General features: G+C 42.4%; 1 protein-coding gene across 1 annotated transcript in view; it reads right to left on the reverse strand.

The window, feature by feature from the left end:
* The window catches only part of SYNE2 (spectrin repeat containing nuclear envelope protein 2), a 321,491-nt gene that overhangs the window by 231,364 nt on the left and 66,667 nt on the right, over positions 1-23,460 (reverse strand). The window contains exons 3-7 of the mRNA XM_080686255.1: positions 10,349-10,410; positions 8,539-8,634; positions 8,374-8,451; positions 8,193-8,285; positions 5,694-5,875 (exon numbers count right to left, since the gene is read on the reverse strand). Of these exons, the coding sequence (XP_080542381.1) occupies positions 5,694-5,875; positions 8,193-8,285; positions 8,374-8,451; positions 8,539-8,634; positions 10,349-10,410 (511 nt within the window). The remainder of the gene's footprint in view (positions 1-5,693; positions 5,876-8,192; positions 8,286-8,373; positions 8,452-8,538; positions 8,635-10,348; positions 10,411-23,460) is intronic.

Raw genomic sequence — 23,460 nt, forward strand, 5'->3', positions numbered from 1 at the left:
TGCTTGCAGGGCTGCGCGCAGGAACAATTGTTTATTGTGCTGGGGCGCGGGATGCGGGGACATGGGAGACGCAGAGCCACAGAGCCGGCTTACTGGCAGCCATCGCTGTTTGCCACGCCCTAGCCTAGTCACACCCTGAGACCCCGCCCTGCACAATCTACGAACCCACCCAAGCTCCAAGCAGCGGCTTTAGCATATGAATGGCCTGCCCTATCGCAGCTTAACCTAGCAAACTTGCAGCCCAGGTCAGACAGCTCCAAAACCTCCAAACCCCAAGCAAAGAGGAGAAAACTGTAGCTCTTGCTGTAGCTCCTGCTGGGTGGCCTCAGACAGTAGCTGACCTGCACCCCATTGGAGATCCAGAAGCCAGTGTACCTAGTGGTCAGTGTGAGACACCAGATTTCAACTCCTCACATCCATAAGTGATACATTCAAGAGGCAGACTCAGTGAGCACCAAAGCCCCACTGAAACAAGCCCTGCACCATAAGCGTGTCTCCAGCGCAACAGTTCTTCCATTATAGACACAGCGGGTCCTCACAGCCAGTTGGCCTGGAGGTCAATTCCTCCCAGTGTACCAACAGCAATAAAGGCTTAACTACACCAAGACTTTGCACTCAGCCCACAAAGGGGTGTACCAAAGGCGTCCACCTCAGGTGATTGGGGAGGCTGAGCTACTGGCCCCTATAGGTCACCTACCACACAAAGCCACTCCATCAACATAAGGAAGCAGCAAAATGCGGAGACAAAGAAACATGTCACGAATGAGAGAAATGGAGGAAAGCAAACTAATGGACGACATAGAGTTCAGAACCACATTTATAAGGTTACTCAAGAATCTTCTAAAAACCGCCGAGAAACTTGATGAGACCTCCGAGGAGCTTAGTGAGACCTTCAAGGACCTTAATGAGAATGCCAAAAAAATGGAAAAGGACCAGTCAGAAATTAAGCATACACTGTCTGAAAAAAAGAATATACAGAAACTCAACTGTAGATCAACGTACCCCAAGAATCAAACCAAAGATCTGAAATATGAGGAAACAAAAAAACACCCAACCAGAAAAACAAAAAGAAAAAATCCAAAAATATGAAGATAGTGTAAGGAGCCTCTGGGACAACTTTAAGCGTACCAACATCCGAATTTTTGGGGTGCCAGAAGAAGAGAAAGAGCAAAATATTGAAAACCTATTAGAAGAAATAATGACAGAAAACTTTCCCTACCTGGTGAAAGAAATAGACTTACAAGTTCAGGAAGCACACAGAACCCCATACAAGAGGAATCCAAAGAGGACCACATCAAGACACATCATAATTAAAATGCCAAGGGCAAAAGACAAAGAGAAAATCTTGAAAGCAGCAAGAGAAAAAGGGTTAGTTACCTACAAGGGAGCACCCATACAACTGTCAGCTGATTTCTTGGCAGAAACTATGCAGGCCAGAAGGGAGTGGCAAGAAATATTCAATGTGATGAACAGCAAGAACCTACAACCAAGATTACTCTACCCAGCAAAGCTATCATTCAGATTTGAAGGTCAGATAAAGAGCTTCACAGACAAGACAAAGCTAAAGGAGTTCATCACCACCAAACCAGGATTACATGAAATGCTGAAGGGTGTTCTTTAAGAAGAGGAAGAAGAAGAAAAAGGTAAAGATAAAAATTATGAACAACAAAATGACATCAAATACATACCTACCAACAAGTGAATCTAAAAATCAAGTGAATAAAAAATCTGAAGAACAGAATGGACTGGTGAATATAATAGAATCAGGGACATAGAAAGGGAGTGGAATGACAATTCTCAGGGGGGAGGGGGTGTGAGGGGTGTGGGAAGAGACTGGACAAAAGCTTACACCTATGGATGAAGACAGTGGCGGGGGGTAAGGGCATGGGGTGGGGTGGGGAATCAGGTGGAGGGGAGCTAGGGGGGAAAAAAGAGGAACACCTGTAATAATCTGAACAATAAAGATTTATTTTAAAAAAAAAAAAAAAGAAAAGAAAAGTAGACCACTGGTTGCCAGGGGTTGAGGGGAGGGAGAAATGGGGAAGTTGTCTAATAGATCACAGAGCTTTAGTTCAGCAAGATGAAAGAAGTTTGGCTGGATAGTGGTCTTGGCTGCACAACAATATGGATGTACTTAATGCCATTAAACTACGAACCTAAAATGGTAAATTCTATATTATGTATACTTTATCACAATAACAATTTTGGGGGGAGGGGAGAAATAACTTTGCAGCTTGTTAATGTATTTAAAATAACATTTCTCACTCTGGCCCACAAACACAAGATTTTGCCTCTGCTTAATTCTCCCCCCTTTATATCTCCCCTCCCTTGCAATATTGCAGTCACACTGGCCTCATTCTGCTTTTCTATAGTCACATTCTTCTTCTTTTTTAGAGGGAGGGGGGATGACACTGATAAATATTTATTTAAAAAATTTTTTTCTCACAGTTTACATTCAATATTATGTTGTAGTACTTTCATGTGCACAGAACAGTGCTTAGACCATCAGATGCTTTACGAAGTGTTCCCCTCTGTGTTTCCAGTACGCACCTGGCACCATACATAGTTACCACCGTGTTACTGACTGTATTTCCTATGCTGTACTTTACATCCCCATAGTCATGCTCTTTTTAGTCCTTAGCCTTCTCCTTCAAGCCCAGCTCAAAGGTCTCCTCCTCAGAAAAGCTCTACACCCACCTAAGATACATGCGACCCTCTTCCTACCCTTGACACCCCCAGTCATCATAAGTCCTTCCCAACCTTATCGCCAACTGTAATTATATTTATTCACCTGCTCCCCCCACTAGGGTACAAGCCGCTTGAGAGCAAGAGCTTGTCTTTCTTGTCCGTCATGGTAGAGTCACCCCACAAACAGTAGCTGGTACAGAAAGATACTTAATACATATATTTCAAATCACTCAGTCACTGATGTGTATCTGACAAGGAAACCGTTATTCAGTATTTGACAAGAGATGAAGATATTATAAAAGAGTATAGTTGCCTACAAAGTATAGGGAAAATTCCAGAACAACTATAGTTTCCTTTAATATCCTATAAAAAACACAAGGACATTCAATGGACTAATTTAAGGTATAAATCAAATCGTAAAAGCTACTCAAGAAACAGTCTGCTTCAGATGACCTGGGCTTTCCTTAAGAAACAAAGCCTAAATTATGAACATGAAACTACATAGTAGTCAGTGATTTTTGTCTTATTTAACAAATGCCCATGTGGTCCCCACTGTGTCCAGAAATTGTTCCAAATGCTTTTAAAAAAAGCATTATTATAACACACTTAATAACCCTATGAAGTGAGTGAGTATTGCCCACATTTTATGAGTGAGGAAACTCAAACACAAAGTGTCTTAGGCCACCAGTCAGAAGTGCTGGGAGCCATAACTCAAACCCAGGTATTTGGCTTCAGAGTGTGCACTTAGAGACTGAACTGAATTGACAGCTAAAGAGACAGGCGCTGGGGCTGAGGGCAGGGCCAGGCCACCTTCAGAGAGCGGAGGGGCCAGAACCAGCTCCGTGCTGCCTGGCAGGCACTATGCTTAATAAAGCACCAGGCTATGGGGTCAGCTCTGCACTAAGGAGCAGAAACCAATGCCACAAAGAACATGTTGCTGCCAGGTCTTAAAGAGGGCAGGGGTCAGGCTCCAAGGTGACTTGTAGGATTGGGGCTCATTTAGAAGTCTCAAATGGGGGCTCGAGTGATCTTCAGAAGTAGGAAGATACATGTTTCTTACAGCACAGTCATACATGCGAGTCCTACAGAATCGCAGAACATTAAAATAAACGTTAGCTAATAATACCACTAGGGATGGCCAAAAGTAGGATAAACTCCTGATGAATTACTTAAGAATTAATTACTACATCTTAACAAGTTTAACATAAATTCTATAGTTGAAAAATAAGGGAGGACATGGGGAAAGATAAACTGTGGTAAAATTCATGAACTTTGAAAGGTTTTAAAGCTTATTTATCCATAAATGAAACAAAGCTGAGTAGGATGCAATAACGCTTTCCCCACATACTATATTTTGTATTTGAAATTTTTAGAAAACTGAAGTAAATTGGTCTCTAGGAGGTTCAAGAAAAAGTTTAATTAATATTTATAACCCATAAGATATGCATGCTTGGGTCCCTCACAGAACAGAGGTAAAGCTGAAGGCAGAAAATTAACATCTTCGTCTTTCATTAGGAAGGAGTTACTCAGAAGCCCGCATTCTCTGAAAGGGCTTATTAGCAACACATTGATGCCTCTCTTTATGCAGACAATGCTATGATGTGACAAGGAACACCTTTGAACTCCCCAGCTCTTCTCCTGGTGAGTTCTGCATCCTAATTCTTCATTTCTCTCAAACTCCATCCCAGCAGCTGGTTAAAATGAAAAAGCAAATGTCTCCCAAGAGCAAAAAACAATTTTCTTTGTATGTAAAAAAACAAACAAAATTACTATGAGCACTAACTTCCCTTCATCATCCCTACTTTTTAAAAACATACATACTCTTGTCTCTTTGTTTCCTAACTGAGCTCTGAGTTTCTAAACAATGGGGTCTGTGGTCTTTTAATGTAGTCATACACAGTTCCAGGAGATGATTTTATAAATTTGTTACTTATTTACCTACTAGAGGCCTGGTGCACGAAATTCGTGCATTTGGGGCGGGGGGGGGGGGGGGGGGGGCGGGGGGAGGAGGTGTCCCTCAGCCCAGCCCGCACCCTCTCCAATCTAGGATCCCTCTCACAATCCAGGACTGCTGGCTCCCAACCACTCGCCTGCCTGCCTGCCTGCCTGCCTGATTGCCCCTAACCACTTCTACCTGCCAGCCTGATCACCCCCTAACCACTCCCCTGACAGCCTGATCGACACCTAACTGCTCCCCTGCCAGCCCGATTGCCCCTAACTGCCCTCCCCTGTAGGCCTGGTCACCCCCAACTGCCCTCCCCTGCTGGCCCAGTCACCCCTAACTGCCCTCCCTTGCCAGCCTGGTTGCCCCTAACTGCCCTCCCCTGCAGGCCTGGTCACCCACAACTGCCCTCCCTTGCAGACCTGGTCCCTCCCAACTGCCTTCCCCTGCTGGCCTGATCGCCCACAACTGCCCTCCCCTTTAGGCCTGGTCCCCACCAACTGCCCTCCCCTGCCGGCCATCTTGTGGTGGCCATCTTGTGTCCAAATGGGTGCGGCCATCTTGTGTGCTGGAGTGATGGTCAATTTGCATATTACCTCTTTATTATATAGGATTTGTTCATTCATCCAATCAGCACACATTTATGGAGCATTACCATGAACTCACATTATGCTAAGTTCTAAGGAAACACAATCAATTAAGATATAGTCTTGACTTTTAAAGAGCTCCTACTGAGGCAAAACTTTTTGAGTCTAAGTCCACCTTCCCAATGCACAAGGGAATTGTGCCCAAAGACAAGGATATTGAAAGAGCACTTTAATTGCACAAAGAGGCCACCTATGCATGTGGAGGTAAGTTACCCAGACAATACCACCTCTGGTCTTCAAAACCAGGGTGGCTGAGCTCCCGGACTTCCACATTTGGAAGACACGCTATGAGAGGAAGTGGTGGTGTTACGAGAGGGAAGCATTCCGGTGGTGTTACACCCAGTTTCAAACCTAGAGGTCAGCAACTCTGTGTTGGTGGGTACAGCTGTCTCCTCAGGCCATAGCAAACTACTTACGTGGCACACTGCTCCTGAGCCCACAAGAGAAGAGCTTTCTTTGCAGACATCTGCCACCTTTTTTGGGCTTTGGAGCATTTCTTCGCAGGAGGACTTGAGGTAGGAGATGACTCAGCCACACTCACATCGTCCAGGGAAGGTTGATTGGGATTGCAAGAAAGAGTCTGGGCAAGTTCCTCAATCTAAGGAAGACATCATAATAGTTAACATACACAGGAGCACAAGCTAGCAGCATTGAGGCAAAACCTTCAGCCACACCCAGCTGGTGTGGCTCAGTGGTTGAGCGTAGACCTAGGAACCAGGAGGTCACAATTCAATTCCCAGTCAGGGCACATGCCTGGGTTGTGGGCTCGATCCCCAGTTTCTGTCTCTCATCATTGATGTTTCTGTCTCTCCCTCTCCCTTCCTCTCTGAAATCAATAAAAATATATGTATTTTAAAAAGCACCAGTCACACACAAAAAAAGAAAAATGTTGATAAATTTGAACTACATTGAAATTATGAATGTCTATTCATTGAAAGATTAAAAAGGCAAGCCACAGAGTCAGAGATTTGCAGCTTATATACACCCAACAAGGATTTGTATCCAGAATAAATTTTAACACTCTATAAATCATTACACACAACAGCATAGCGAAAATAAAATTTTAATCCCAAGTATTAGGATTATGGCGACAGTATAAATGAGGGCAAGTCTGAAAAAGTATTTGGCAGCACCTACTACAGCTGAAGTTCACATCCCCTGGGGCCCAGGGCTCCACTCCTGGAATAGTGTATGCAACAGAAATGAGGGCTTGTACCCTAAAGGGCATATGCAAGCATGTCCCTAGCAGCTTTATTCGTAACTGCTAAAAACTGGCAACAAAAGGTATGTCCATCAACAGCACAAGCTTCAAAAGCATGAATCTCACAGCCAAGATGTTAAGTGAAATAAGTCGCACACAAAAGAGGATCTAGTGTATGCAAGAGAAATCAGTTACACTTCCCTTTATATGAAGTTAAAGCTTTAGTTTTGCAAACCTTATTGCCCAGCAATTCCACTTCTAGGAATTTGACCCATGGAAATAATTAAGATTGTATGCAAAAGTTTTATCATAAGGGTAGTCTTTTTGGAATTACTTACAATCACACACAAAAATATGAGCATTCTGACTGCCCATTCATGAAATACAGTACTTTAAAATAGAATACCATGCTTCCATTAAGAAGTATGTAAGTTCAGAAGGATGTTAATTAGAACAGGTTGAAAAATATGAAGAGTATGATCCTATTTTTTAAAGATTTGTTGGGTGTCCCAAAAAATGTATACACACACTTTGAGTAATTATAAAGGCAGTGTTTATTAAAATACACTTCATTTTCAAAATTGAGCTATCAGCTGTTAAAGTATATATACATTTTTGGCATACCCTGTACATATATGAATATATATATTAATTATTGCTGCATATATCATGAAGACGATACAATAAATTACTTAGAGAGGTTATCTATGAGTAGTGGAATTAAAGATACTTTATTTTCTTTTTATTATCTATACTGACATTTTAAATTATATTTCAAATACGGTGGAAAGTATGAAAAATAATATAATTGTCTGAATTATCAAATTTTAATATTTTATCACATTTGTCTCACATTTTTTTAAGAAGTACAACACAGCTACACTTTAAGCCTTTTGACTTCCCCTCTCCAATTTCATTTCCAAGAGGGAGAAAACCACAATCCTAAATTTACTTTTCATCATCCTCATGCATATTATTCTATAACTACAAATGTAGGTATCCAGAAATGCTAGTCTCATTTCACATGTTTTAAATGTTATACAAGTCATGTTATTTTCTAAAATAAGCATTTGTTGCCCACAACAAAATTTAAAGTTATTTTTAAAGTAATCATGGAACTTTCTAGATAGCTGCAGAAAACCTGCACTAATTCAGAGCCCCAAACCTGAAAAAGTAAGTGTCATAAAGCCAGGACTCTGTCTTATTCACTGTTATTTTCTTGGTGTCTCAGCACAAAAACTAGCACATAGTTGGTGCTCAAAAATACTAGTATTTGTAGAATGAAATAAATCGATGAGTTAGTCTTGCGACAGAACTGGATGTTGCAGGATTATTATTCTGGACAAGAGTCTTCAACACGAGGGAGATTTTACAAAGTTTAGTGGGTTCGTTTTCAAGCATTTACTCCAGGAGCTTTCTACTCTCTTTCCCACCAAAGGAAATAAAGGATAATGAGCAATAATTTACCATGACAGGTTCTATTCAGACTGGTGCTGATCTCATCGATAACGCAGCTTTCGATTTTCAATTGAAAAAGAACATAAATGGCTAAAGGGCTGCTATCTGTTTTCCACCTGGCAAGGTTTCCAGGGTGTCCTAGTTCTGGAGGAAGATCAGGACTGAATCTGGCAGCAAATGACTCTCATTGCATTACACTGATTTCACACCATGGTGATTAGAACAGAAATAATTTTCGTATCGTCGAACTACTTACATGAAAGTGCAGTATTATTATCCAAATCAGGCCAAGAATAATGGATGGGTTTCCCTCTATAATATCAGCAACGTGAATATTGATTAGCTTAATCTGGAAAAGAAAAAAGGCAGATGAAAAGGAGAAAATATTCTACAGTATTAACCTCTCCAATGAGTCTCCAAGTGAAATTCATACTCACCGATCGGCTTTTTAGGAATGTCAGGGCATGTTCTATATTGAGTCTACACTGGAATGTATTAGATCCTTTATCCCGAGGCTATGAAATTCAAGCAAAATATATTACTCAGAAATGTTTTATTTTAAAAGTCAACAAAAGTTCCTTAATGTCACTTTAAGAGCTTACCAACTGCTGTCCTGAGAGTACTTCTAAGAGGTCCAGGAGGACATGCCCCTTCTGAATGTCTGTGAATAGGTCTGATATAACTGAGGGAGGAGTGTGCTGCAAGAGGTCACAAGAAAAATCATCTCACACACTGGTCCAAAAACACAGTACCTGTAAGAATCTCATAAATACACATCGTGTCTTTGCAAAGGCTAGGGATCGGTAGTGATATTCTTCTTAATCAACAGAATGACAGGGAACACACGAAGTGCCCTATCAAAACATGGTAAGAAAAGCAGGGAACTCGAGTTTATCTCGTGGCAAATTTCCAGTCACAAACACTCTTTCAGCTTTCACTGAGAGCTTAACACCTGTGTGTAGAGGTGGCATTCAAGACATTGAGAGTCGGCCAACAGTGACCCACTTACTTGGGAAGCAGATTACATTTCCAGAGTAACCTGTTTATGAATTTACCCTTTTTAGAATTAGGAGCATTGTGTGGGGACGGGCAGCCTGTGAGAAGAGACTCATTCATTTCTGTTTGTAGGCTATTCCAGGCACTTGGCATCTCTGAGAGACAGACTAGCCCAGTGATTAAGATCAAGGCCTCTGGGTCCACTCTGCCTGGAATCTATATCCCAGCACCATCACTTTTAAGCTCTGGGACCTTAGTTCTCTGTACCGTCGCTTCCTTGCTCTGCAAACTGGAATAACACTATCTCCTGGGGATGATGCGAAAATCACTGAAATGTAATGAGTAGTCAGTACAGATAGTCCCCAACTTATGATGGTTCGAGTTCGATTTTCGACTTTACAAGTGCTGCAAAAGCGAGACACATTCAGTAGAAACCATATGTCAGATTTAGAATTTTGATCTTTTCCCAACTAGCCATATGCAGTATGAAACTCTCTCATGATGCTGGACAGCGGCAGAGAGCCACAGCTCCCAGTCAGCTATGCCAGTGGTCGGCAAACCGCGGTTCGCGAGCCCGGGTTTGACGCTCTTTTGACTAATGAGTTTGCTGACCACTGAGCTATGCGATCAGGAAGGTAAACAACTGACACTCCACAGTGCATTCCTTGTGTTAGATGATTCTGCCCACCTGAAGGTGAATGTAAGTATTCTAAGCACATTTAAAGTGGGCTAGGCGCCCTGGCCAGTGTGGCTCAGTTGCTTGGAGCATCATCCCGTACACTGAAAGGCGATGGGTTCAATTCCTGGTCAAGGCACATACCAAGGTTGCGGGTTTGATCACTGGCCGGGTTGTGTAAGGGAGATAATCAGTATTTCTCTCTCACATCAATGTTCCTTTCTCTCTCCCTCCCCCCGCCTACTTCCTCTCTCTAAAATCAATATCTTCATGTGAGAAATAAATAAATAAATAGATAATAAAGTGGGGCAGGCAGGCTATGATGTTTGGTAGGTTAGGTGTGTATTAATTTTTGAGACAATATTTTCAACTGATAATGGGTTTGTTGGGACAGAACCCCATAAGTCAAGGAGCATCAGCACATTTGAATAACATAGGACAGTGTCTAACACATAGCACTCAATTTATATGAATCATAATTATTTTCATTTCATTTGATAACAGTTTTGTTGTTGCTTTAAATATTTTTATAGCACCTTCTCCCATGTTCTTAACGAAAGTGGTCCTTTTCGTGTGTTAGGAGAGAATAACACACATGTGAAAACAAGATCAAGGTGACATTCAACACAGTCCCTCAGCCTTTTACATGTCACCAATGCCATTTTTGGGACCCAAACTGACGGAGTAGGAGAAGTAACTTACATAAACGTAGAGCTGAATTTGCTCTTTTTTCCCCTCACCTTTGCCAACTGCGAGTTTATCCAGCAGGTGAAGGTTCTCTTCTGAGTGTCTTCCTGTTCAGCTGTTTCAAAAGGACAACAGCAGTTACCAAGCAAGAAGCCCAGAAACCATTTGAACGTATCAGACTTCATTTTCCCTTACAAACCTCCATCTAACACTCACATGGTCGTAACAGACCGAGATAGCGGGTGGGACACTAATCTGAGTTCTCAAGGTTTTTTTTAATCCGATGAGACTTCAGGTTGAGGATAGAAGAGAACCCGAGTAAATGGAATTGTAGGGTGTCTGCAATTGTTTAGTAAGCACAGTGACTGATTAGATATTAAAACTGTACTTTGCCTCATTGGATCTCTTTTTTTCTTTCTAACCCATTTCATTTTATCTGTATTACCAACTTAGATTAGTTATAGCCCAGTGACTTATACATTGTAGGCTGCTCAGTAACGGTTAGCTGGACTGAAGTCAGTTCTGACAAGCCAACTGGATAGTTTAGGCTTTTCAGAGTTATTTCTGTTCTATAAATTTCACTTAACAAAAGAATTACAAATACCACAATTTTGTCCTGTAATTCAAAATGTTAGCACTAGCCAGTTTGGCTCAGTGTATAAAGTGTCAGCCTGTGGACTGAAGGGTCCCGGGTTCAGTTCCACTCAAGGGCACATGCCCGGGTTGTGAGCTTGATCCCCAGTGGGGGGACGTGCAGGAGGCAGCTGATCAATGATTCTCTCATCACTGATGTTTCCATCTTTCTCTCCCTCTCCCTTCCTCTCTGAAATCAATAAAGACATATTTTTTTAAATAATAAAATAAATAAAAAATTTTCCAATGGAAACCTTAAGTTATTCCTGTCCTAATTTGATTAAAATCTAATAGAAACAAGGGAAAAAACACTCAGAGGCGCAGTCAGATCAAATCCCCACCCCTTACGTTCCAGTTAGCAAAGGAAACAGCGCACTAATGAAACCTCCAGGAAAGGATTCAGAAAGGAAACGTGGGGCTTTTAACTAACTCATTGTCCAAACTTAACACCTCATCATCTCGGAAATAAGAACCCTTCAAATTCAACAAGGGCCCTTTGCTAATGGCAAACAAAGATGTCCCAGGTACAATTAAACACCTTTGTAGCAGCTCAATTAAATGGCCCTGAATGTGCCACTTCATCTACCCCTGACGCACTTCTCTCATTTTCATACTAGCTTATCCCTGAAAAGCAGTATTAATCCAGCAGGAACCACAGCCAAATAGCTCACCCTATGGCAGGATAAGTAACCTTTTGTTCTTTTTCAAAGTCTGATCCATTGGGGGGAAAAATAGTTGAGAGCCACATACTTTAAAGCATCTTAATTTAAGTGAGAGAGGTGTTTTTTTCAATGGTTGGATTTTATTTTTTAATTTCCAGGGTCACTTTCTAATAAAATAAAAAACTCTTCTCAAAATGGCGTGCAAAGTAGAGAACTTTTTAGTCAGCAGTTATTAGGGGCAGAAAAAGGCAGGAAGGAAGGAAGGAAGGAAGGGAGGGAGGGAGGGAGGGAGGGAGGGAGGGAGGGAGGAAATAACAAAATCTATTATAATGATGAGTTTCTTAAAATGCCAAGAAATAGAGAATGAGATATTCTATATCCTCATTTTTAGACAAATGTAAAATACATATAATATAGGAAAATATACTCAGTGAATTTTACTTGGGCCTATATAAGTATCCTTCATAATCATTCTTAGAAAATATCTGACTGAATTTGAGAAATGAGGCATGGAAGGCAAAGATTTTCTCTACGTGCCATTACCATAAAAATAGTTAATCCCTGACTCTGTTCTTATTCAATCTGCCTTTTGTGAGCTGGCAACTCCTATTGTTAGCTGAAAGGGAACTTAAATGAAAACACTGAGTTAAGTGTCATTAAAGAGTATGAATTTTAAGTTCATTAGAAAGCTCATTATAAAACTACCATGGCTACTGGGTCTCAGAAAGGTCCAGTTTCACAGCAGCACATCTGAAATGTTGACACCAGTCGTCCTCCCGGACAGTAAGAGTTCACAAGCAGTTACCCAGGCATGAGAATCACTAGTTGACGTTGTCACTTAAACACGGAACAATGTGTTATTATGATGCGGCTTCTCCCAGAATGTTCTCTACGGCATAGGGTCCCTCAAGAAGCTTTACAACCTCCTTCTCTCCAGGAATTTCTCTTCTTCCCTTTCTATTTTTGGGTTATTGATAACAGGTTTACTGCCCTTGGCCCAGATTTATGCCTTTGACCTTTCACTCTCATTAAAGTCTGTGATCACTTCCTAATTCTTATTGAATAAGTTATTAATTCTTAGCCTAACATTCTAGGTCATTTGTAATTTGACTCCAACCTACTTTTTTCTGACTCATCTCCCATGACTTCTCTACTCCTATCCACATCATATTTCTCTAGCCAAACTAGAATACCTCCTGAGACAGCAGAGGGACCTGGGCCCAGGGCCCCAAGGACACCAGATAAACTTAGCAACACTGGACCGCAAAAATGTCACCACCCCTCTGCTCAAAACGCAGAGGTAGCTGAGTTTATCTCCCTTCTAACTGCCTTCTTAAACTACTGACCTTCCCAGGGTGAGTCTGCCATCTTCTCTCCCGCCGCCCCGCCCCCTCCCAGCCAGGCATGAACATAGTCACCAGGCCACACAGCTGGGAAAGGAATATCAACTTAAGAAACATTCTAACCTGTGAAGAATTTTTGTCAGTTTATTTGAGCCACCTGTCGACAACTGCTGGGAAGCAAAATCTCAACAGATTGAGATAATGCTTCAGGGAATGGCAGTTTTGCACCTTACTTTAACATTACAATAAAAAGAGGAGATGTAAGTGGGATTTATGAAATCCATTGGTGATAGATTAGGGAGGCAGGAGAAAGTGGAAACCTCTGGGGTTGGATAAGAAAGTAAAATGATAGACATACATACTTCTTTTATATAAGTCAATGTCTATACTAATAAAAGGGTAATGTGCTAATTAGACTGGATAGACTGGATGTCTTCCAGACAAAGCCACAGTGGTGGGACCGAGGCAGAGGCAGTTAGGGGCGATCAGGCAGGCAGGCAGAGTGATTAAGGGCAATCAGGCAGGCAGTCAGGTGAGCAGTTAGGAGCCAGCAGTCCTGGATTGCGAGAGGGATGTCCCACTGCTGGTTTAGGCCCCATCCCAGGGAGTTGGACATCCCCCGAGGGGTCCCAGCCCCTGCACAAATTTCATACACCAGGCCTCTAGTAGGCTAATAACCCACAATTAACTCAATAACACTTCAGGGTTTGTGGTCTCCGTAGAGTGGTGCCTGTGCTTTGAGGGGTCCAGTAAAAAGAATATTACTTTGACATTCCAAAGATAGGTTAACGTAGATGTAAAAAGGCAATAGACAGGCTCAGTTAAGATAAAGATTGATCTTTGTCAGGGAAGATACCGGCCTAGGACATGACTATCCACCATAAACTGCTTTTAGTTAAAAAGTGTTAATTTCAGGCTATTCTTTGTGTTTATTTTAGGTCTCTGAGTTTGTAAGGCCACCACGCAGGCCTCCCTGAGCTTGTCAGGTTGAGCATGTGGTCCCTTTTCATCCACAGGAAGTCACCCAGACCCTAAAGTGGAAAATTCTGCAAGCCCACCTTTTAATAAACCAGCCTTTTCACCCAAGCCCGCTTTGTCTCCAACTTATAAAAGCAGTCAAGCAGAGCCTGCCCCGAGCCAGTTCAGGACCTTCCTTTCCTCTGTGCTGCCTCCCTGGTGCTCTAGCATGAGCTTAATAAAATCTGTCTGGAAATGTCTCTGGGGTTTCTTCTTGATTTCTATTTTGGGGAATCCAAGAACCCTACCATCAGTTACACTACAATGCCCCAAGTAAGCTTCCCTTTTTTCTGCATTGCCGTGTTACGAAGCCTCTGGAATGGCCAATCCTCCCATTTCCCTCTGCATTTACATAAACCCCAGCACAATGCACCTGGTGGGCCTTCAATCAACATTTGTTAAAATAAGACATACCCTGTTCAAATGTCCCCTTTCAAGTGAAGTAGAAATAATCTCTTCTGGCTCCGGCGCACCACAATACTTTGCTGGATTTTTATCTATTACTAGAGGCCCACGGGTGGGGTCCCCTTAACCTGGCTGGGGATCGGGCTGATTGGGGCCAATCAGGGCCAGCCAGCCAGGGGAGGGACCGCAGGAGGTTGCTGGCCATGGGAGGTTGGCTGTGGGAGAGCACTGACCACCAGAGGGCAGCTCCTGCATTGAGCATCTGCCCTGTGGTGGTCAGTGCGTCATCATAGCAACCGGTCCTAACGGTCGCTTAGGCTTTTATATATATATAGACTAGTGGCCTGGTGCACGAAATTAGTGCACATTAAAAGGGAATTAATTAGAGGAAATATTTTAATATTGCTATTTGCCTTTTCTCTATAATAGAAGTATCAGAGATGAAAGTAAAATGTATATGAAAATACTCCTCCTGTCAGAGTCTGGGGCATGCTGTGGGACCCAGAGTCAAGTCCCCACCCACCTGCGTGCACCTCAAAATCGCGCAAGACCCAGACCCGGCCAGCCCCACCCCCACTGGGCAAGATCCAGACCTGGCTGGCCCCACCCCCATCAAGCCCCGCCGGGCGGGGGGCACAGCCTCAGGTCCCCAGGCCTGGCATCAGGGTGGGGGCGTGGCCTGAGGTCCCCCAGCCTGGCACCGGGGCGCTGGGCATGGTCCCAGGTCCCCCAGCCCAGGGCAGGGCCATGGCCTGAGGTCCCCCGTCAAGCCCCGCTGGGCTGGGGGTGCAGCCTCAGGTCCCCTGGCCCAGTGCCGGGGCGTGGGGCACGGCCTCAGGTCCCCCGTCAAGCCCCGCCGGGTGGGAGGGCACAGCTTGAGGTCCCCCATCAATCCCTACCGGGCGGGGGGCACAGCCTGAGGTCCCCCGCCCCAGCCCGGCACCATGCAGCCTCAGGTCCCTGCTGATTGCTCATTACGAGAACCCCGCCTCCGCTGTGGGCGCAGCCATCTTGTGTTATGGGAACCCTGCCTCCACTGTGGATGCAGCCATCTTGTGATGGCATGAGAGAGTGAGGGTCAATTTGCATATTATGTCTTTATTATATAGGATTATTATTAGAAAGTAATACATAATGCTCATAAAACATTTTTTCAAACAGTCAGAGAAATTAAAAGTTAATCTTAACCTTCCCCATGCCTCTCTTTTCTTCCCATAGAGACATTAATTGTTTCCTGTGCATCCTTCTAGATTAAGCATGTTAAGAATTAAAAACTCTAGCCAGTAAAAAGAACAAAGTAGATATATATGCACTGATGTGAATATATTAAGTGGAAAAGGGTAAGTTGTAAAAATAGTATGTTTACTGTTATTCTATCTGTGTTTTTATTAAACGGCAGCTATGTGTATAGCACAACACTTGGTTTCTATCTTATGGTAATTACCACTTGCCGCTCATGTACTGTAGTCACATACCTGCATGTGGTTTCTCTCCTACTCAGTGTATGAACCTTAAACATTTATGTTTTGGCGTTTTTGCTTCCGCTTAACACAATAACAAGTACAGAAGAAATATGACATAAATAGGTGCTGATTCAAATACTTAGTAAATTTTAAAAGTGTGGAGGATCAAACTGACTTGTTATTGTATGGTGAAGAATGTATTGGCAACAGTTACTCGGCCCATGCCTTACCCTAATCCTTGTTTAAACAACTCCTGGGCAATTTCTTTCTTTAACTAATAAAATTTCTTGAATAAAAGAGTACATACTAATGAGACCCTGTTGCCATTCCCTAAAACACTACTGCCAGCCCATTGTTAGCTGGGACAGACAATGGTAAGGATAACTAAATTCAGAGGATAATGCTACACATTTTAGGTATGTGCTCCAATCGCCATCCCAAAGAAGCTGAAGAAGAAAGGGAACTAAAAGTAAAAAGGCCACCTCTTCTATTGTTTCTCATGGAGATGATCAGAAATAAATGAAAAAACAAAATAAGGGAATAAAATCATACAGGCGCGCGCGCGCGCGCACACACACACACACACACACACACACACACAGAAGCCTAAAATATTTGAAGAATAAACAGGAAAATGCCTGTTATTTAACTACATGAGACTATTAACTAACTGAGAAAGCAGGGGGACAATTTACGATACAATTTTTTTGCAGCCAACCCTGAGCAAACAAGAAAGAAAAATAAATACTGTAATACCAAGACTAAGATCCAGTTTACTGAACCAGGAAAGTGATTTTAGAAGGTAAGTCCTAGCTAACATAATTTGAAAAACACAGTATGCAACCTCCAAATCCTTTTATTTTACATATTTCCCCCAGAGAATCCCTATTGCCAAACTCAGCGTTCCAGGGCTAAAATCACTTCCCTACCACTCACTAAACCTTCCTCTCTCGTGGTTCCATCTCAAGGATTAGACACCACCATCATTTATCATCCCCAAGTACAGCCTAGCACCAAATCCTGCCAAACTTGCCTCCACAACGCTCTAATACCCACTTCCTTCTCTACACCTCTCTGCTCCCCCAGCCCTCCTGCCCAACCCACCATCCGCTCTGTCCTGGGCCACTTTCATGGCCAACTAGGTCTACTCCACCCCCTTCAATCTGTTTTCTACTTCAGCCAATAAATATAAACATATTATTCTTCCCACCCCTTCATGGTTCTCTCTGCTCTGGATCAAGAGCAAAATCTCTAACAACCTTTAGGTCTTGCACGGTCCACACAAGAGCATCTCACCTCTCTCCCTGGAGCCCTCAACTCCGGTCACTCTATCTTCTCTCAAGGCCTTTACAAGCTATGTTTCCTCAGCCACAACCATTTGCACCACCCCTCCTACCCTCCCTTCACCTAGTTAACTTCTCCTTTTGCTTAGGTCTCAGTTCATGTTGCATCCTGAAGCAAACCTAAGTCAATGTGTCTTCATTATTTGCTTTCATAGAATCATGGATTTCCGCCCCGTATTTTGGACTTGCCTCAACTTGTAATCACTGGCAAGGTTAACGGCACTGGGTCTAGAGCTAGACTATCTGGGTTTGATCCTATATCAACCACTTACTAGCTATGTGCCTCAGTCTTATCTGTAAAATGGGGATAATAAGAGCTCTCAGAAGAATTAACTACTTATACTGAAGTGGATCAGAGGTCAACAAACTAACCCGAAGGCTATTCTGGACTACTGCCTATTTTTGTAAATAAAGTTTTGTTGAAACACAGAGACATTTATTTGTTTATATGCTGTCTGTAGCTACTTTCATGCTAAATTAGCAAAGTTGAGTAGTTTTGACAGATACCATATAGACCTCAAAAACTAGAATATTTATTACCTGGCCATTCACAGAAAAAGTTTGAAATCCCAGGCATGAACTAAGATTAATCTACACAAACAAATACCAGCTACAACATGGATGAACTTCAAAAACATTATGCTACATGAAAGAAGCCAGTCACAAAATACCACATATTATATGATTCCATTTGTATGAAATGTCCAGAATTGGCAAATCTAGAGAGACAGTAAGTAGACCAGTGTTTGCCAAGCGCTGGGAAGGTGGGAGGTTTAAGAATGACTGCTAAAGTGCATGGGCTTGCCCTAACCGGTTTGGCTCAGTGGATAGAGCGTCAGCCTGCAGACTGAAGGGTCCCAGGTTCGATTCCGGTCAAGGACATGTACCTTGGTTGTGGGCACATCCCCAGTAGGGGGTGTGCAGGAGGCAGCTGATCGATGTTTCTCTCTCATCGATGTTTCTAACTCTCTATCCCTTTCCCTTCCTCTCTGTAAAAAATCAATAAAATATATTTAAAATAAATAAATAAATAAATAAATAAATAAATAAATAAATAAATAAAGTGTATGGGCTTTCTTTAGGGTGTGATAAAAATGTCCCACAATTAAATGTGATGGTTGCACAACTCTGTGAATATACTACAAACTACTGAATTCTACACTTTAAATGGATGAGTTGTATGGTTTGTAAATTACATCTCGAATTATATCAACAAAGCTCTTACCGCCCCCCCAAAAAAATATATATTAACTAATATCTGTGAGATTCTTTGCTTAATCTGTCTCCTCATTAGCCAAGAGGCTCCATGAGAATAAGAGCCAAGTCTGATTTTGTTCCTCATATTGCCTGCAGCACCTACCACAGTGCATTTCATGTTGTACAAATTCAGACAATATTTGTTGAATGAATGGTTAAATGGCTGGGAGGGGAGGGTGTGGGACTTTGTTGCTATTTTTCCCTAATCAATGTAGAGCTTTGAGTGCTTGATTTGTTAGGAAAATATATAACATACACCAAATGATTTCCACTTTGGGCCTTAGCCTGTGAATCCCGCCTCTTCGTGTTGCCACATGAGTGCACCACACCCTCGTGCGAACACCTGAGATTTTCACACTGAGGCTTTTGTTTCCAACCTCACTGGCCGACATAGCTCCTGGCTCTGAGTAAGCAAATCTTGTATTTCTAGCACATGAAAATGAGCTCACAATACAGATAAAATGCCTAGAATATAGGGTGTTATGTGTTTCTCCTTTCTTACCCTCTTCTGACTCATCAGAGTTGCTCAATAAATAGTTGTGGAATGCATAAACTAAACTAACTACATTTCTTTTAACACATAATTATTACTTCTTCATACCTTTTCTCTACCACATAGAACTGTGAGTGCCTGTCTTTCGAAAATCAAGACGTATAAGTTTGAACACCTTCCACTGGGCAGCAGTCCAAGCATCTCTGACTTCTGAATGCAAAGCTACTGGACACACTGAAGAGAACTGGGCTGTGATTACAAATCTAGGACTCTTACTCTGCACGCCAGCAAAGTTCTCAGGGGCATTCAATGCAGTGTTCTGGGTCCCAACTCCCAGAGATTCTGATTCGGGGGTTCACCTCTTTAAAGTTATTGGGCTGATGTATGTGTGTGACTTCTTCTTGAGACAACATAAGGGAACAGGAAGGGCCTGACAAAAATAGTGATGAAATAATGAACTAAAATATTAATATAATGTAACTCAATATACATCTATTACATGTGGGTATCCTTAGACACACTTAGAGGGGCTCAGAAGCTTACTGAAACAAGACTAGTCCAGGAGTAAATGGGAACTCAAGGGTAAAAAAATAAAGGTTTTATTTCATTAAAGCCTCTCAATGAAGTAGTCAGGTGAGCATTTTATAAATAAGAAAGTTGTAGCTCCCTGAAGATGAATGAGTGAAGATGAATGAGTTTTGTTGACTCTCTCAATGAACATTTATTGAAAGCCTACTATGTCCCAACCACTGTACTCCAGATCTCACATCTGGCAGAGGAGAAATTCAAATCCAGATGTGCCTAATACCAAAATCTATGTTGTTCTTATTTCAACTAAAAAAACAACTGAGCTGCTTTGGCTCAGTGGATAGAGCACCAGCCTGCGGACTGAAGGGTCCCAGGTTCGATGCCAGTCAAGGGCACATGCCTGGTTGCGGGCTCAATCCCCAGTAGGGGGCATGCAGGAGACAGCTAATCAATGATTCTCTCTCATCATTAATGTTTCTATTTCGCCCTCCCACTCCCTTCCTCTCTGAAATAAAAACAAAACAAAACAAAAAAAAAAAACAACAACAGCTGAAATGTCAGATCCATGGCCCCTCCAGCAGGCACCCTATCTCTCTCCTCCCCTTCAAACCCAAACTTCTTAAAACAATTGTCTACACTGGCTGTCCTTACTTCCTTACCTACCACTCACTTCTCAACCCACTAAAAGCTTGACTTCCACCCTAGCCGCTCTACTTAATAATCACCCAGGCCACCTATAATATTCCCATTGTAAACCCCATGGGTACTTCTCAGGACTCACTGGATATCTTAAACCTTCTAAGACTGTTCACCACGCTGTCCTTCTTCGGGTTCCATGACACCGCACTCCCCTGGTCTTCTTCCTGTTTGTCTGCACACCCCTCGTCGGGCTCTGTTATGACCTGTTTTTGTTTTTTCTGTCTCTATAATGTTCTACCAAGGCTCTTCTTCTCTTTTTCCAGGTATTTTCATCTACTCCAAGGGAATAAATTACCATTCATATTTTAATGACTTCCAAATCTTTACCTTCAGCCCAGGTGATAGTTTCTCCCTGGCTTCACGTCCATATATCCCATTATCTTCAGGGTATCTCCACTTAGTTATTCCATAGCACTGCAAATTCAACATTTCCAGAACTGAGTCATCATCTCTAGCCAGCTCTTTCCCAACCAAAGTTGTTCTCTTGCATTTGCATTTATTTTCAGTGAATGGTTCCATCATCCACACATTTGCTCAAGAACAAACCTGAGTGAGTCATCCTTGATGATTCCCTCTCCCTCACTATGCCAAGCCCATTCAATCAAAAAGCTCTGATAACTACGTCAATAAAGCTGAAAATAAACTAAAACAAAAATTTTTTAAAGTCCTGAAAATTGTACCTTTTAGATATCGCTCAATACCCATTTCTCTCCATTCCCACTGGCACCATTATCTCTTAGATGAACCACTGTAACAGACTTTAGTCTTTCTGTCTTCACACTCACTCCCATAAGGCCACACCCCAAACAGCAGCCTGTGTGACTTCTAAAACCAGTTCTGAATATGGCTCTATTCAGAATCCTTCAATTGCTTCTCCTTGGCCTTAGGAAAAATTTCAAACCCCTATATGCAGGTGTGGGCAAAAGTAGGTTTACAGTTATAATACAAATAAATAATACAATACTTAATAAATAGTAATACAAGAATAAACAGATTCGCCTATCAGTAGTGTAAACCTACTTTTGCCTACTCCTGTATTTGCATGACCCTTTACAGCCTCATCTCTTAACATTCTTCAAACTCTAATCCTCAGTCCCACTGGCCATCCATTTCCTTGAATATGCCATGTTCAACTTGTTCAGCTTCATCTGAACTATTCTATTACCACTACCTAGAGCACTCTTCCAGCCTCATCCTGCTCATATGCTAACGTACTTTAGGTCTTAGCTTAGAAATCACTTCCTCTTGGAAGCCTTCCCTGACCTCCAAGTCTGGGTTAGGTACCCCTACTCTGATCTTCTATAGTGCCATGTCTCCTCTCTCCTGAAGCACACATTGTATGATATTATATTAGTCTGTATATTTCTTAAAAGCATTGATTGAGCCAGTGTCTCCACTTCCTCACCTCCCATTCTCTCCTCAACCCATCCACTTAGGCCACTATCTCTACTACCGGAGTCTGGCTAACCTTATCAGGGCCACCAGCTAACTCTATGAGCCCAATCCATTGATCACTTCTTTCTATTCAACACAGTTGACCATACCACCTTCTTCAAACACTTTCATCAAGAGGTTCCCATGCCATCCTACTCATCTGGTTTTCCTTCTTTGTCCCCGACTACTCCTCAATGTCCTCTGCTTGTTCCTCATTTTATGCTTGACCTCTACACACAGAAAGACCCCAAAAGTGCACACTCTATAGGTGATCTCATCCAGTCCATGGCCTTAAATGTAAACATACCAGCCATGCGCTGATGAATCCCCAATCTATACCTCTTCCTAGAACTCTGGATCCTGACATCCAACTGTATACCTGACATCTCCATTCAGATTAACAAATAAGCATTTCACATCAATCATGGCAATATAAACTCCTGATTTCCCCCAAACTTTTTCATCCACCAGTCTTCTTTGCTCAACTACTCAGTTACTCAAGGCAAAATTTAGAAATTATTCTTGATTTGTGAACATCCCCAGTGTTCACAAATATCTTTTTTTTTTTTTTAATCCATAGTTCTTATCCCATTGCTACCATACTGGTCCAAACCACCATAATATCAAACCTAGACTATAATAAATGCCTTCTACCTGGCTTTCTGACTTCACTCTTGCTCCCAGATAATTCCCTCACCACCCAGCAACCAGAGTGATCTTTTGGAAAACATAAATCAAATCATGTTATTCCTCTGATTAATATCTGCCAGTGGTTCCCATCCACACACCTTAGCTTAGAGCTAACGAATCCCTGCCTGACCCAGCCCTGCCTTGCCTCGCCCAGCTCATGCCCCCCCTTGCCCACCGCAATCCAGCCACCAGGCTTCCTTTGTTTCATGAATTCACCAAGTTTGTTTCTACCTTTGAGCTCTGCCTTGAGCTATTACCTCCGCCTGGAATGCTCTTCTCTTGGTCTTTGCAAGGCAGCTCCTTTGTGTTACTCAAAGGCTCCTTAAATGTTGCTCCTCTGAGAGGCCATCTCTGACCACCCAATCTACAGACACTACCACATAAATCCATTTTAACCCTCTCTATAGCTTACCATGTGCTGAAATTTTTTTTTTTATAATTTATTCTTTGTCTCTTTAACTTAAATGCAAGCACCATGGATAGAAGAAGCTTACCGGAGTTGCTAGCCTCAGTATCCTCTTAATCTAAAATCATGCTGGATACAGGTAGGGCCGCAGAAACACATGCTGCCTGAGTGAACCCGTGGCCTGTACTCATACAAACCAAACTCTGTGATGAGCAGTATGAGATGGAAATATTTTGTTTTGAAGATATCAGACCCCTGGGAAGTTGTGCCACGAACATTCAGACAGAGACACACAGCAGAGCGGGTTCCCACTTAACTGAAGACAAAGCCAACAGTGTCAATGTTCTGGAAAGATCCTAAACGTTTCTTGTGCTTGAGAAGGGCTTTCTGTTCTGTGTTTGAGCCAGGTACCCTTCCTCTTGTGACCTGTCGCTGCGGCTGTCATTGGTGGTCCCCTCTGCAGGAAGGACTGAGAAGACCCAGACGTGACCAGGGAGCACAGCTCCACCCTAGAGGAGAAGTGTGTGTGGCTCCTCTTCGGCCGTTTGCTGCCTGTGCTCAGTCAACATGCATCCCTGCACAGACCATCAGTGACAGGAGAGATCGTCACCCAGAATCCCGGGTCTCTCCAACAATGATGCACACATTTAGAACTTGGAACATTTCATCTCTGATAAATCATTCATGTTCTTTTACGTACCACTTCTAAATGACTTTAAAATACCTGGTGATAATAAACTTCAGTTCTCATATTATATTAAGAACAACAAATGCAGTTTATCTTTTACTAAA

The sequence above is a fragment of the Plecotus auritus genome, assembly GCF_963455305.1.
Source record: "Plecotus auritus genome assembly, chromosome: 1".
Taxonomy (NCBI): domain Eukaryota; kingdom Metazoa; phylum Chordata; class Mammalia; order Chiroptera; family Vespertilionidae; genus Plecotus; species Plecotus auritus.